This window comes from Cryptomeria japonica, chromosome 4 (genome assembly GCF_030272615.1).
Source record: "Cryptomeria japonica chromosome 4, Sugi_1.0, whole genome shotgun sequence".
Lineage (NCBI taxonomy): Eukaryota > Viridiplantae > Streptophyta > Pinopsida > Cupressales > Cupressaceae > Cryptomeria > Cryptomeria japonica.
Window position 1 is genome coordinate 678,096,194 of NC_081408.1, and position 16,029 is coordinate 678,112,222.

Genomic DNA, 16,029 nt, shown 5'->3' on the forward strand with positions numbered 1-16,029 from the left:
TATCAAGAAAATATAATCACTCTCCTTTGTGACATGTATCCATTCCTTTTGGACTATGACTAGACACACATTATTTCCCTCCCCAAAATATAACTACTTTATGAATGTACTGAAGAGTCTTATTAAACATGCAAGGATAACAAGTAAATTATTTTAATATAATACTTCCCCAAATCTTAAAATTTGTAGTATTGATGAAACTCCTCTTTAGACCCTTTATTTTTACATTTCCTACATTACTCTAACCCCTCACCTACCTCTTCATCCTTCATTGACATTATAGCCACATCTTAGAAATTTCAAATATGAGTGTCATATGGAGCGAGCAACACAACAATGATAAGTCTTGTAGACATGAAGAGATTGCTCTTAAGTTTTGTAGACATGAAGATATTGCTCTTAAGTCTTGAAGAGATCAAGAGATTGTTAATCTCTCCACATGATATTAAACAAATCTAAAATTCCAATAAATAACTAAAATATAAATTTCATCATGTGATCACCAATTTACAGAATGCAAACCAAAATAATAAATAGAAGAAATAGGGGAGCGGGACCAGTAGTCATTAGAGCTAACTTCATCAACATATAGCTATCACATGGAATATCGTAAAACCTCCATTTTTTTTTAGGAATGTAATATGGACACTTAACTATCTACAACTAAGGTTTGAAGGCGTGACTCATCATGCAAGTCGTCAAAATCATAGGTCTAGTGCGAAGGGTCAAAAAAATGACTTTTTAAAAAATCGATCAAAACTTAATCTAAAATCCCTAGTTGTTGAATAGAAAAACATCATTTGTAATTAATATAATATCATATTTTTATGTAAAATATAACTTATATGAAACTTAAATGGACCAAATACCTATTAGTGATAGGACAAATTACTAATATGAAATATTCCACTGCATATACATTGCTACCCCAATAGTTATACACATAAGAATAATATTTTTACACTATGATAACAGTACTTGTTTAAGTGAGTATCTTATTTTATATATGACATCCTTATAGTGGATAGCTATGATATTTTATTTGAAACAAAAAATGATCTATTTCACTTGATAATTAATGTAATTATGTCTTTTTTATATAACATTTATGGGTTCTCTTATGTTCAAGTATCGGTCCATTTTGATCAACATTTGGTAATTTTTTTATTTACATGTGTATTGTTTATTTACATTATATAGTATAAATATGTGGCAAGACTGGATATTATATGCACAATTGCTATAACGACTATTGGACCCTGTACAACTACTAGTCCCTCTCCCCTATATGTACTAGAGATTATATTGTTATGTAAGCATTGCCTTTAGCCAAATTAGATGGCATCAGACAAATAAAAATATCAAGAAAACAATTTAAAAGAAAAATATAAAATTACACTAAATTTTCGGCACGTTTCACTACTTTGCGCAGAACTCTAACTATATATATATATATATATATATATATATATATATATATATTCACTAAATATCTCCCTGTATTTCACCACTAGATGCAACGATTCGTAGAACTCAAACAAATCAAGTCAAATCACTGAAATCTATTTCAGAAACATAAATAGTTCACAAAATTTTCCCCGCATTTTGGCATTACAGGGAAAAATTTGTCTCGCTCAAACAAATTATCAGAAAGGTACATAAAATATTTCCCTGCATTTCGCCACTCATAAATTTTCATAATTCAAACACGGAAAATCGCAGAAATTAATCAATTAACAGCGAATATCCCCAACGCAACAAAATTACGCATCTAGCAATTACAGTGAACAAAAAAAAAAGGAAAAAAGTGGTTTTCCACATAAATTTTCCCTCATTTCGCCATTAAAAGCATCAAAATTCACATTATTTAGATCATAAATCAAAATAACAAAATACACAGTAGGATGCAAAATTTACCACAGGAAGATCGTCGACGCCATCAACTTCAGAAAGGAAGCTCGACTCCATTGCCGTTCTTAATTGACAGGAAATCGAAGATTATTTTGAATCAAACTTCTCCCTGCTCATCCTTGAAATGCTGTGGTAGTTTCACAGTAGACTAAAAACAATTTCCATGGATAATGCGTAAGGTAGGGTTTTAATAGCTATCTTAATATTGTACATTTCTGAAAGCAAATAGGATGCCGCTATTTATGTTTCTGGTTCACCCACGTTGCTTTTTAAAGGACTCCCACGGGATTTTCTCCCCGTTTTATTTTCCATGTATTATATGGGGTGTGTGGGGGAGGGGGGAATATTTGCGTATTTTATTGGCCTTAATTGAATTACGTGGTTGGCCTAGGATCTCGTAAGGTCCAATACTTGGTTAACAACCACGTGAATGGAACTCTAGGTGTGATTGTAATGGCCATAAAATCGCGTTAGTGGTGGGAATTTGGGCAACACTCGTTATTTCTTGCCTAAATGATTCTTTAGGCCCCATTGAATTTGGCTTATGACTCATTGTTGTATGATATTTTAAGGCATTCACCAACCTCACTTTGAATATTTATAATTAGAACGTGTTTATATCAATGTAAGGTGATTGAATAGATGTGGTTCGTCTATCTTGACAAACATTTGAATTTCACATGAAAAAAGTTGTTGATTTATTGAGTGAAGATGTGTGGGATTTTATTTTATTTTTTAATATTTGTTTGTTGAAACATATCACAAATTTTTGGGGTCTTTCTTTTATATTTGTACGGAAAAACATATCACAAAATTAATTTCTCAACAACTCATAATTTTCTATTAAATAATTCTTAAGAGTCAAGATGAGTGGGATTTTTTTTTTTCATTTATAGTTGTTGATAAAAATAAATCACAATGTCAATGGGCCTTTGGTCTACTGGTGAAGTTGAATGGCTCCAAATGAACCCACCGGGGATCAAGTCTGTGCCCTGGGTGAATTTGGCGGAATGGATACCCCTCAGTCCTTGGCTCTTAAATACTTTTGTGAAGGCCCTCGCTAGGCTGGTAGCTCTTGCCAAATTGTGGCAAGACAATTTTGTTATTTGATAGTAAACAATTTAATTTTTTGCTGATAAATTTGTGTCTTAATGATAAAAGTTATAATTTTAATTTTTTTAAAATAATATTTGTTATAGTTAATGTATGGATTTGAAAAAAATTAATTTGATAATTAAAAAAATAATCCTTACAAGCTAAAATAACCATATCTACTCAAAATCATTTATCCATAACATTCAAACCCTATTTCCTATAATGTCATACAAAACATCTTACAACAATGAGTACTAATCCAATCCTAGACACAAAAGCAAACACATCAACCAACTCAAAAGACAACACAATCTTCTACTGGTTTGAAGATTCACCCATTGGCCTTCCTCTGCTCAACTAGTAATCTTTTTTCTTGAATATCCATTCCTTTTTGTTCTTCTTTTCTCTTGTCTCTTGATCTTGAAGTGCAACTTCTTTGTTCCTTAAATACTCTTTAATATGGCTTCAATCCTCTTGGGCTTCTACTCTACGAGCCTCACAATCATCATCTGCTCCCCATAACAAGAATGGTCTCAAAGGAGGCTCAAACTCAGTAAGATAAACCCATTCACCACTCTTGGTGATGAATCATTCATTACAATGAGTCATTGCAAAGAAAGTGTTCAACCCCTTTTTCCATTCCTCCGTAGCACACTCTCGCATAACCCACTTTGCATCTTCCTTTGAACCTAATTCCAGATGCCAAGCCAAAAAGAAAGAAGACTTCATGCAAGCTTCCCCAAGAAACAAGTCCACCATGATTCTATCTTGAAGATATTTATCATTCTTTCCTCAATAATAACTCCCTTGAAAGTTCCTTGCTTCTTTGACGTGTCTAGAGAAAATTTTGGCTCCATCTTGACACACCTTGTGCACCGTCTACTCTCGAACACCCCTGGAAATAAATAAAACTACCCACAACTAATTGCTTTGAGTGGAGAGGGAAATATCAAAGGAGATAAGTCATCAGTTAAGAAAAGACTGTCCAACATCATTGACTCTACACTAGACAACTCAATGGTCTTCAACATCGGTGGCATCCTTTACTCTACTGACATTGCTACTCCCTCTCACCTCTGCTTTGAATGTAGAACATTCTCCCTCTCAGCTTTATAACATATCATGCAGGCAATATAAAATATGGTTCCCATCCACACACAAGACATTCTATCTCGATCAACATTGCATTCTTTATCTTCACGCTATCTACCAACACTCAATCCTAGGGAAATGTCCCCTGAACATTGAAAACTACCTCAAAGCATCGTCAATATGTAAAGCCATCCCATCAATCAAACTAAGAAATCACCTCTTACTTTAAATCTCAGAAGTTAAACCCCCATGCACATGAGCCCTACTCTCTCTCTCTCTCCACTCCCCAATTTGATAGTTTATCTGCTTCCGCATTACCTTCCCTCCTAATATGGGAGATTTTAAAATTTTGGAAATGGTTGATTTTGGATAGTATGAGTTGTATGTACTTATTCAATTTCCAATTTTGTGCCTCCCCTTTCGCAATTGCATTTGCAATGATTTAGGAATCACCTTCAAGATGCACATTTTGAGCTTCAATTTTTAAACCTAGATTGACAACCAAAATTGTCGCCTGCACTTCTGCTTCATTGTTCATACCATCTTCAAATTTTTGAGCTCTTATCACTAAAACCTTACTCGACTCATCTCTAGCTATGCATATGGCACCTAAAGGGCCCGAGTTTCTCCTCAACGGCCCATCAAAGTTGATTTTGGTCCAACCGTGCTCTGGTTTTTGCCATTTCATTTCCTCTCAATTATTAGAGATAGGATCAGCCCTATTAGGCCCATTAAAAAGCCTAAGTTTAAAAAGAGGTCATTGTTCCCATAAAATTTTATCCCCCAAAGTGAAAGGATGCTTTTGAAAATTGTGGCCAAAGGTTGCTGCATTTGTTACCTTAGAGATGGCCTATTCCAGTCTTAAGAACATACATGGCAAAATTTCCTCTTTGCCTTGGAAGATCCTTCTGTTATGTTATTTCCACACTTCCCATACAACAATAGATGGGTAAATGAACCATATACTAGAATAAACAGATTTGCATTGGTCTAAATTCTAGCCTTGAAATAGTTCTCTAATTGTGTTAGGAAGTTGTATATGTCAATTTAGTTTTTTAAGCTGGAACTTCCAACAACTTCACATATTCACATTGTAATAACATATGATCCAAAGTTTCTTTTGTCTCTTTTATAGTGGACATTTGAAAGTTCCATTATAACTAAACTCCCTGAGTTTCTCTCTCGACAACACTCTACCCTTCAAAGCAATCCAGGCAAAGGTGCTTGCCTTGGGAAGGTAGTCTTTACTCCAGCAAAGCTCGGAAGGCCATCCCTCCTCTTCTATTTGATTTTTGAACAGTTTGTAACCTATTTTGATAGAATAATTACCATTTTTTGCCCCACAACATATGACTTCATCACCCGACATCACCACTTTCTTGTTTCCCAAAATCCTATGATAAGCATTTTCCTAGTCACCAGATAAATCCAATCCTTGAGGTTCTTTCCATCTCCATCTATCAAACCCAGCCTCAAAAACTCTCTCCACATAGTTACACACCTTTCTTTCCCATCATGCTTCCATGATTGGTTTCATCTCCCTTAGAGTCAGTTCCTCTTCCAAAGATTTGTATCCTTCCCAAGAGTCATGCCAAAATTAAATTGCTTTATTTTCATCTCCTCATTGCCACGTGATACAGTCACAAATAACTAGTCTACAAGAAATAATAAATTTCCATATTGTAGACCTAATCGGAGGATTTTGAATTGTAAAAATGTATTCCTTACTTGGGAATCAAGGTATTTATTTCTCAAGCTATTGACCCATTTATGATTGGATTAATGTACATACTCCACACCAATTTTTCTCCCATGGATTCATTTAAAATGTCCCAATTCTTAATTCTGCCCCCCCCCTACCATTTTGGGCTTGCAAACCTTATCCCATGTCATTAGTGGTATCTTATCTTGGTCTTGTTTATTGTTCGAAAACAAATTCCTCATCTTAATGTTGCTAAGCTTCATAATTTTGGGGGGGATTTTTATACACGTTATGGAAAAAAGGGGAATGGCAAAAATAATAGACCTAAGCATGAGTAATCTTCCTACAACAGATAACAATTTACTTTTCCACCCTTCAAGCTTCCCCATATAGCTATCAACTACATTTTTTCCATTAAGAAGCTCTACTCGCTCTTGAGAATAATGGAGTTCCTAAAAAGCTTCCCGAAAGTTTCCCTGATTTAATCTTCGAGATTTTGGAAATTTCCCTTTGTTTGGCCAAATCAGTATTGAAAAAGAAAATTTCTGACTTATGCCAATTTAATTTTTGACCTAAAGCAATACAGTAGTTTTCTAAAGTTTGCTTGATGCATCTTGCCTCTCTTAGCATTGCTTCCCCAAATATCATTGTATCATCAACAAATTGTCAATGTGTGACTGCTTCCAAACCAGGAGCTACCTTCACTCCCCTCCATTTGCCTTCTTGTCTCCTTTTGGATATAGTTCTACCCAACGCCTCCACCATTATAATAAAAAGAAAAGGAGATAAATAATCTACTTGGCGTAAACCTCTGGAGGACTGAAAAAAGTTCTGCGGGCTTCCATTTACAAGAGCTAAAAATCTAGGCGTGGAAATACAAATTTTCACACATTTAACCCATTGTTCACCAAAACGAAACTGCTTCAAAATACTAAGTAAAAAATTCTTGTCCACTTGATCATACACTGTTTTTTATGTCCAATTTAATTAATATTCTCTCCATTCTTGCTTTCCTGATAATATGAATGGCTTCGTGAGCTATTATGATACCTTTCACAATTGATCTCTGAGGAACAAATCCACTTTGCTCATCTAATATTACATACTTTAAGACTGATTTTAGTCTTTGACTCATAAATTTTGTAATTAATTTGTATACCATATTACATAGGGAGATGGGCATGTAATCATCAAAGGCCTAATCATTCTCTTTTTTAGAAATCAAAGCAATGAGGGTGTTGTTCATATCCCTTGCCATATAAGCCTGTGCTCTTGATTCCTTCACCATCTCCAACAACTCCCAAAAGGTCTTGTAAAAGACAACCAGAAACCCATTTGACCCTAAGGCTTTATCCCCTTCCTTTGAAAAAACTACATCTTTAACTTCTTTGAGATGAATGGGCCTTTATACGAATTCATTCTTCTAGTCTAAAATAAGTTTTGGAATGGCCTCTAGAAATTCTTCCCTAATATGCATATCTTGACAACCCATTCCCGTTAGCAACTCTTTAAAATGTCTAACAACTTTGTCTTTGATTTCCTCCCTTTTTTAGCAATGTAAATCCACCCATATTTTTAATGCTTGAGACGTGTTTTCTAATTTTGTTGGCTTTGAAAGAGTTGTGGATTTTTTTTGCATTTCAGTCTCCCTCTTTCAGCTAGCATTCCCTAGATTTTTGTCACCAAAAGAATTCTGTAACCAATATTTTAGAATATTTGCTACTAGGTAAGTGCACCAAGATGATGAACAAAAAGGGGGGTATAAGTGGCCACTTTTTTTTTGAAAACAGGTAAACCTGAACTTCAAAGATATATTTGAAGGTCATGCACTCAAAACTAGGAGTTGAGAAAAGAATAAGAATTGTAGTACTCTGAATCTAGTTTCTAAACTACTAAAGTTTTTTTAAAAATTGAATAAGATTAACAGGGTCAAACCACTCGCGCATGAAAAACTGTTCTTCATTTTTTCAGAAAAACATAACATAGTTGTTTTTGTGCGTTGCACAAAATATATAGTTAGATTTAGCATTTTGCAAAACCCTTTGGTAGGATGATAGGTAAGAGTGAGATCTAGAATTTGTGTATTTTTCTGTAAATTTCCGTTGAGTATTTTTTTTTAATAACTTTTTGAAGTGACCGCATCCTGAAAATTTGGTACATGTTTGTGCGCTGGGAATAACTTGCATCAAAATAATCGAAAATGCAAACTTATTTTTTTTAAAAGTGTATAAAATCTAGTCTAGAACAATAATATGTAATTTATTTTGAATTTGGTCAAGTATATCAAAAGTTAATAAAAAAAATGGTAGACATATGTCTGTGAGGACTGTCAATGCACTGGTAAATAAAATTAAAGTTTACTATGCTAATGTTGTCCAAAAATAGAAAAATTTATATGGTCAGAAAACTGAGAAGATGTGTGAGATTATGATGGTAATTTTAGAGATACCCACTTGATCATTTGTAAACCGAATGATGATGAAGTTGAGAAATCATGTTGGAAGACGAAAAAATGTGTAAAGGGACAAAAATGGGGGGGAAATGGGCTTGCAAGCTTAGGGTCATTTTCCAACCCTCTTACCAAGCCAAAACCCACACGGGTTTTGAAAAACAAAAATTACTATACAAAGTTTGACATAACCCGTACAGGTTATATAGAACTAAAGCCATTATTCACAGTTCTACATAACCCGTACGGGTTATGTAGAACTAAAACCATTATTTTGTGTTTCACAAAACCCGTACGGGTTATGAAGACATAATAATGTATGCTTGTAAACTTAGAATTTACTACACATATGTATAGACATACATATATAATATGTGTTTATGTATGTACGTATATATGCATATCTATAGTTATATATACATATATTTATATAGATATATGTATATATGTTTGTATACATGCATGTCTCTCTTATTTTCCTCTCTCTCTTGTCTTCCTTCCCCCATCACCATCTCTATCTATTCTGAGCCCTAATTACCCACATTGAGTTCTATCTCATCTCTCTCCCCTCACACTTCTCTCTTTGCCGAGTCTCTCAACTGTTTCTCCTTCTCGTTCTCTCTACCTCATCTCTCTCTCTCTCTCTCTCTCTCTCTCTCTCTCTCTCTCTTATATCCTATCTCATTCTCACCCTCTCCCCCTTCTCTCTCTCTCTCCCCCCCTCTCCCTCCCCCTCTCGTTATCTTATCCTATTCTCTCTCTCTCTCTCTCTCTCTCTCTCTCTCTCTCTCTCTCTCTCTCTCTCTCTCTCTCTCTCTCTCTCTCTCTCCCCACTTCCTATTTGGTTCCTAGTTCTGCATAACCTGTACGGGTTATGCATAACTAAAGCCAAAACTTCCTTAAAACCTGTACGAGTTTCTAAAAAATATAACGTTCCTCAAAAACCGTATGGGTTTTGAGAAACTTTTGATTTTTTATTATAAAATATAATGTTCCTCAAAACCCATAGTTTTGAGGAACGTTTTGTTTTTTTAATTATTTTTTGCTAGGCTTGGTTTCCAGAACACGCACGGGTTATGAAAAATTCTGGTTTTTTTTTTTTGCATGTGGCCACTTTTCTATCCACCATCTTGGTGAACTTACCCTACTTAGATCTTTCTCTCTTCTAAAATCCTCATCATCCATATCTTGAGAAATGATTCTATTATGTAAAATCTCCAATTGTACTTCCACTTCTTCCTTCTCAAAACTATTTTTGAAATGTAGTATGTTCCACTCTTTTAATTTGGATTTGATGAATTGCAAATTTTTAGCAAACCTGAAACCATTCTTTCCCTCCACAAATGGTGCTTCCTTCCACCATTGTGGGACAAGCAAGCCCAATTGAGGATCATGGAGCCACATTTTCTCAAATTTAAAAGGGCTTCTAATTGGAATTGCATCATTTTGAATTAGCATTAAGTAGTGGTCGAGCCTGTGAAAGGGATTATTGTAGATTCAAAATCGAGAGGCATATTAGCCCATCTGTCACCCATAATAAATATTTCCAACTTCTCAACAATGTGATCTTTCTCTCTCCTTTTGTTTGTCCACGTAAGAGATCCATTTTTTTGAGTGATTTCCATCAGGCCATTTTCAGCGACGAATTTCTAAAAATCTTTTTGCACAACCCCCATGCAATTTTTGCCTCCTTTTTTGTCTACAAACCCTAGTGTAGTATTAAAATATCCTCCCAAAATTACTGTTGTCATGCCCAATTGACTGAGAATGTCTGAGACTTGATTCCGGAAATCCCTTTTTTGAGAAATGCCAGGAGGATCATAACAGTTCAACAAAAAGAACTCTTCCTTAACATTGTAAGCCTTAACTTTGACCAATTGTCACTGCATTGCCTAAGAGATTTCAACCACCGATATAGAAGAGGGGTTCCATAAAATGACCAAACCACCTACTGCTCCAACTGCACTAACAAAGCAACCTTGCCATTTTCCCAAACATTTAAGGAAAGTCTCAAAATCCTTACTTTCCAATTTTGTTTCTTGGAGCAATACTAGATCTAGACGTGTTTGATCAAGACACCTCTTGATCAAACGCTTCTTGTCATGGGCGTTGTTGCCCCTGACATTCCATGTTTGGAACTTCATGATTCCTTGAGAAGGGTTTCTCCCTTCTCGTGAAAAAGCTTGCACTGCCCTTTAACACAACCTGCAATCTCTAATCTCACTCTATTAGGCTTCCTTCCCCAAGCCTTTTTTTCACCAACTCTTCATTTTTCCAATACTAAAGTTGATCAAACTAACTATTATTTTCTCTAAAATATTTTTTTCTCCTTCAATCCAATCCTCATCATCCTCTAAAAGATCCTCCTCTCAAACCTTTTCTTTATCTTCTTGAGGATGCTCATCTCCCCCTCTCCCTACATACATCCCCTCACTTCATCCTTACCCCTCTCTCTCTCTCTCTCTCTCTCCCTCTCTCCCTCTCTCCCTCTATACTTATCTCACTCTCACCCTTTCCCTCTCTACTTACTTCTATCTCCCCTCTCCCTCTCTCCACATACCTCTACCTCCCTCCCTCACTATCTCTATTCATCTCATAAATCTCACTCTCCCTCTCTCTCACTCCCTCCCTCCCTCCTTCCCTCTCTATTTCTCTTTATCTCCCCTCTCTCTCTCTACCTACCTCTCTTTCCATCCATCTCTACTTTTATCTCCCTTAACTCTCTACCTCCTTCCCTCCATACTACTATTTATCTCACCTCTCTCTCTCTCTCTCTCTCTCTCTCTCTCTCTCTCTCTCTCTCTCTCTCTCTCTCTCTCTCTCTCTCTCTCTCTCTCTCTCCCTCTCCCCGTACCTCTCCATCCATTTCTCTCACTCCCTCCCTCCTTCCCTCTCCATACTCTCTCTCTAACTATTTGTCTCTATCTACCATCCCTCTATTTGAATACCTCTCCTTCCCTCCCTCCCTCACTCCAACTCTCCCCTCCACTTTTGTCTATCTCACCTCTCTCTATCTCTCTCCTTCCATCTCCACCCCTCTCTATCTATCTAGGTATTTAGATAAATAAAGTAATGGGGGGAGTGTAGGAGAAGTAGGTAGATATAGATACATAGAGAGAAAAAGGAAAGATAGAGAGGTAGATAAATGTAGGTTGAGAAAGAGGTAATAGAGAGGGGGATTTGGGAGAGAGGTGAGATTGATAGAAGTGGCAAGGGAAGGTTCAAGAGATAGAGGGAAAAACATAAATAGAGGTCTTTTAGGGAGGGAGATATATATAGAGAAAGAAAGAGGGGGAGAGTAGAGGGAGGAAATAGATAGAGAGAGATGGAGAGGGAAGGAGAGAGATAGAGAGAGGTGACATAGACAAAAGTGGAGGGGAGAGTTGGAGCAAGGGAGGGATGGAGAGGTATATATACATACATATACACATACACATACACACACACACACATATATATAGATATACACACACATATATATGCATATACACACATATATACATACACACACACACATATATATATACACACACACATATTTACATATATACACATACACATACACACACACATACACATACACATACACATACACATACACACACATATATATTCATATACATATACATACATACACACACACATATTTGTGTGTGTGTGTGTCTATATATATATTGGGGTGGAGAAGAGAGTGAGATAGAGAGAGGTAGAGAGAGGGGAGACAAAGAAAGTGAGATAAAGAGAAATAGAGAGGGAAGGAGGGAGGGAGGGAGCAGGTAGGCAGGGAGGGATCTAGAGGTATGTAGAGAGAGGGAGAGGGGAGATAGAGGTTGGTATAGAGGGAAATGTTGAGAGTGATATAAGTAGAGAGGGAGCATGAGAGAGAGAGAGAGAGAGAGAGAGAGAGAGAGAGAGAGAGGGAGAGAGAGGTGAGATAGAGAGGAGAGAATGTGTGCGAGGTAGGTAGAGAAGAGAGGGGGATACAAAGTAGAAGGGTGAGAGAGATAGGTTTGGATATTGGGGAGAGAGGAGAGAATGATATTCAAAATTATCTCCCTTCGTTAGAAGTGGCTCCATGTCAGGAGAATAATTTGAAGAATGAAGAAACAATTCCTATCATAAATCAAGATCAAGACACCAAAACTCCCCAATCCCATCCAATAGTTGACCAAGATCCTATCTCCCTAGAATGATGATCCTCTTATACCTTTCCATTTCTTCCAAGATGATCCCCTTCCGTCTTAAGAGACAAGCATCCTTCCAAATACTATTCCTAATCCACTTCCTAAGCAAGATCATGATGCCTCTTCCACCTTTTCAAATGATCCTATTCAAAATGAAGAGCCAAACACCCTTTCCACTTTATCCAATGGTCCTCTTTCATGTCAAGATCAAAGTATCCCTTCATTTCCCTGTCATAATCCTCCATTTCCTCCACAAAATTCCATCTCGCAAGATGAGAATATCATGCCTCCATATCCACCTCAAGATCCCATCATTTCTCTTAGTCCCCCCAATGACCCCAATATCTATGTGCAAGTTGTCAATTAACCTCTTATAGGTCAAATGGATTCTCCTAATTCCATTGGGTCTAGTCTACTTTGTGACCCTATCATTTCTTCCATTCCATATCCACCCAAAATGGAATAACGTCTTCTTCCAAAAGCAATGAGTATGCCATTAGTCAAAGGATTAATCAAGGCAAGCAATCAGGCCTCCATGAACATGGTACATCAAAATCCCTCCATATCAAAGCAAATTTTGATGGTCATGGTCCCAACAACAAAGCTAACTTTCAAGACATTGGTATCCCTGCTAAATCCCAGATCCTTCCATCTATGGTTAAATACACACCTTCCCCTTCATCCCTTCCATCCATTTTAGGTCCATATATCCCTCCATCCCTTATACAGGATCAACAAAGCCACACATCTTTGAGCACCTTCCATCCATCCAAAATACCCCCATATCATTCCTATCCATCCACACGTTCTTTTCCTTCTCCAAGCAATTTGTATGCCAAGCATAAAATTCATAAGTCAAGCAATCCACATGTATTCAAGGATCAACATGTCCCATCTAATTGACATGTTGAAACAAAGAAAAATATGATCCAAAAAGAAAAAGAAAAATCCAAAAGGCCATGAAGGCCCACTAAGCAAAAGAAAGACAAGTCAAAAGTTATATGGGTTCCTAAGGCACTTGTAGAAGAAATGTGTTCTAAAGAACTACAAAAGCATGAAAAATAAAAAACCAAGTGGATCACTAAGCGGCTCCTTGAAGCACAACAATCTAAAGAAAAATCCAAATTGGCATCCAAAATTGTTGTTCCTCCATCCCAACCTTCCAAATCTATTCCTCCATCACCTCCTTCATCCATTTTGGATCCTTGTGTCCCAAAATCCCTAGTTATTCCTCCATCCAAATCTCAAAATCTAAGATCTACTTTTCCTCCACCAGTCCACCATCCTTCAAGGTGTGTGGCAATGTTGATCTTGCTCCAATTTCCATTCATCCATGTGCAATTCTTCCAACATCCCATCCATTATCCAACACCTCCCTTTCACCCTTTCATCCCTCTTATCCAATTCTTTGCATAAATCCTTACTCTAGTTCCATCCAATCATCCATTTCACCCCCCTTCACCATTACCCTATCAACGTCTTTGAGCATACCTTCATAGCCATGGTCTATTGCAACACATATTTCAAGGGTACCTTCCAAAGAAGCGAGATGATTGAGTCCTTTTTCCATCTCCTATCATGTATTCATTATCTTCTAAAAAGTGAGAAAAAAAAGAAAAAAAGATCTTGAAAAAAATAGAAAAAAATGAAAAAAAAAGACCTGAAAAAATCATCGCTTTGGTGAAAACCTGACAAACAGGTGCCTTGTGACACAAAAAAAAAATAGTGAAAAAAAGGAACAAAAATAAATTCATCCACTGATGAAAACCTGACAAACAGGTGCCTTGGGCAAGTACCATGATGAAAACCTAGCAAACAAGCGTCATGCATAATTCATTATCTTCTTGCACTATTCACTAGGGCCAAGTTCCATCCATGTTATCTTATCTACCACATCCATCTATTATCCCTTAGCCTCCATTATCCTTCATCCTCCACTATCCCTCATTCACCCTATATCCATACATATCCCTTTTCCACCTTTGATCTTGACAAGGTTAAGGATCTTTCCAGGTTCCGTGTGTCCTATTTATTACACTTGATTCACACCCTTGAGCTCTTATCCATTATTTTTTCCATTTCTTGCTTCCATCCTTCATTACCACCTTTGATCTTTCTTATCCTAACAACCTCCTCTCCAAATCCATCTCTTGATCTTGATCAAAATAAGGACAAAATGCAAAACATGTTTTCAAAAAACCTCTTGACATGTCTATTTCTTTGGACCATATGACATTCGTTACACCATATTCTTTCTTTATATTGCTATATTCGGTCCCTGTCCTTGGATTAACATGTTAACCTATTGTGAGATAGTCCTTGAAAATCACATAAGCTTATTCCATCATTCAATTATCCATTTCTATCCCATTCATTCATTCACCCGCTTAAAATCCCTTTTGCCTTGCTAGACACTAGGGGTAAACATTAAAAAATCATAAAATGACTTGAAAAATCATAAAAAATCATAAAATATCCTAAAAAAATCATAAAAATCATAAAAAAGTCTTGAAGAAATCATAAAAATCATAAAAAGTCCTAAAATAACCCTAAAAATTAAAACATTTATAAAACCCTAAAAATCATAAAAATCCAAAAACATGTAATAAACATTGTGGAGACACAAACACTTTGGATGAACATGCAGCTTTGAACTTCACCACGGTCATGACGTGACAAGATTACGATTGAGAAAACATAACAACACACTATCGATATATCCAGTCAACACGATAACTGAACAAGAATCACTGTGGCTTAAAACATACTATTTGTTTGTTTGCTTATGTCTTCTGATTGTTTTGATTTTATCTTTGGTGACATGTCTTTGAGCTTTTCCGGGATGTCTCTAACTAGAGATTTTATCATCGGGATGTCTTTGACTAGAAAGGCGAGGATGGGGCTTGCTCACCTATTTGTTACTTGTGGATTGTTCCTTAGTAATATGACGACTCGTCGTAGGACATGATCATCTAAGATCATTGAGGACATAATGGTCTGATGCAAACTGAGGCAATCCTTTCTTGTTTGATGTGTTTTCTTTCATATAATTGATATGATGATGCATTTCAACCTTATTTATATCTAGATGAGTTTTATCCTTTTGCTATAATAAGACCGATGATGATATAAGCACTTAATAAGTACAAGAATTCTCATCATTTTTCATATCATCTTTCGTATCATTCTTCTTCTCATTACTTTGATCTTTTCATCACCCCTTTCATCTCTCTCTTTCATCATCTTCTTCATTCTTCTCATTGTCGCGTGCTCAATCAAATGCTTTATGCAACTGATGCATGTCTCTGAATCTTTAATCACTTTATCAAACCAACCCACTTGCCTCTTGCAATCTCAAATCCCTTGGATCAATCAATCATTGGATCACCTTATCTTGCGCTAGCATCACTCTTAATCAATCTCAATCAGCTTAATCAACTTATCACCCTGGCTATACTGATCTTTTCCATCAATTGTTCAGTTATGCCTCATCAACTGTGCATTTCCATCAAATGTGCATCTCAACTTAATCACATGCGCAATAGCAATCATCCAATCTTTTCTCCTGCAATCTATCGAGAGATCAATCTCCATCA

General features: G+C 36.3%; 1 protein-coding gene across 2 annotated transcripts in view; it reads right to left on the reverse strand.

Annotated features, from left to right (window-relative positions):
• LOC131046863 (uncharacterized) overlaps positions 1 to 2,216 on the reverse strand; it is a 42,017-nt gene extending 39,801 nt beyond the window's left edge. Inside the window, exon 1 of one of the 2 annotated variants that reach the window (XM_057980660.2) lies at positions 1,918 to 2,216. In XM_057980660.2, the coding sequence (XP_057836643.2) occupies positions 1,918 to 1,968 (51 nt within the window). In that variant the 5' untranslated portion in view covers positions 1,969 to 2,216. The remainder of the gene's footprint in view (positions 1 to 1,917) is intronic. The other variant, XM_057980663.2, reaches the window with a different exon arrangement.
• Positions 2,217 to 16,029: the final 13,813 nt, after the last annotated feature.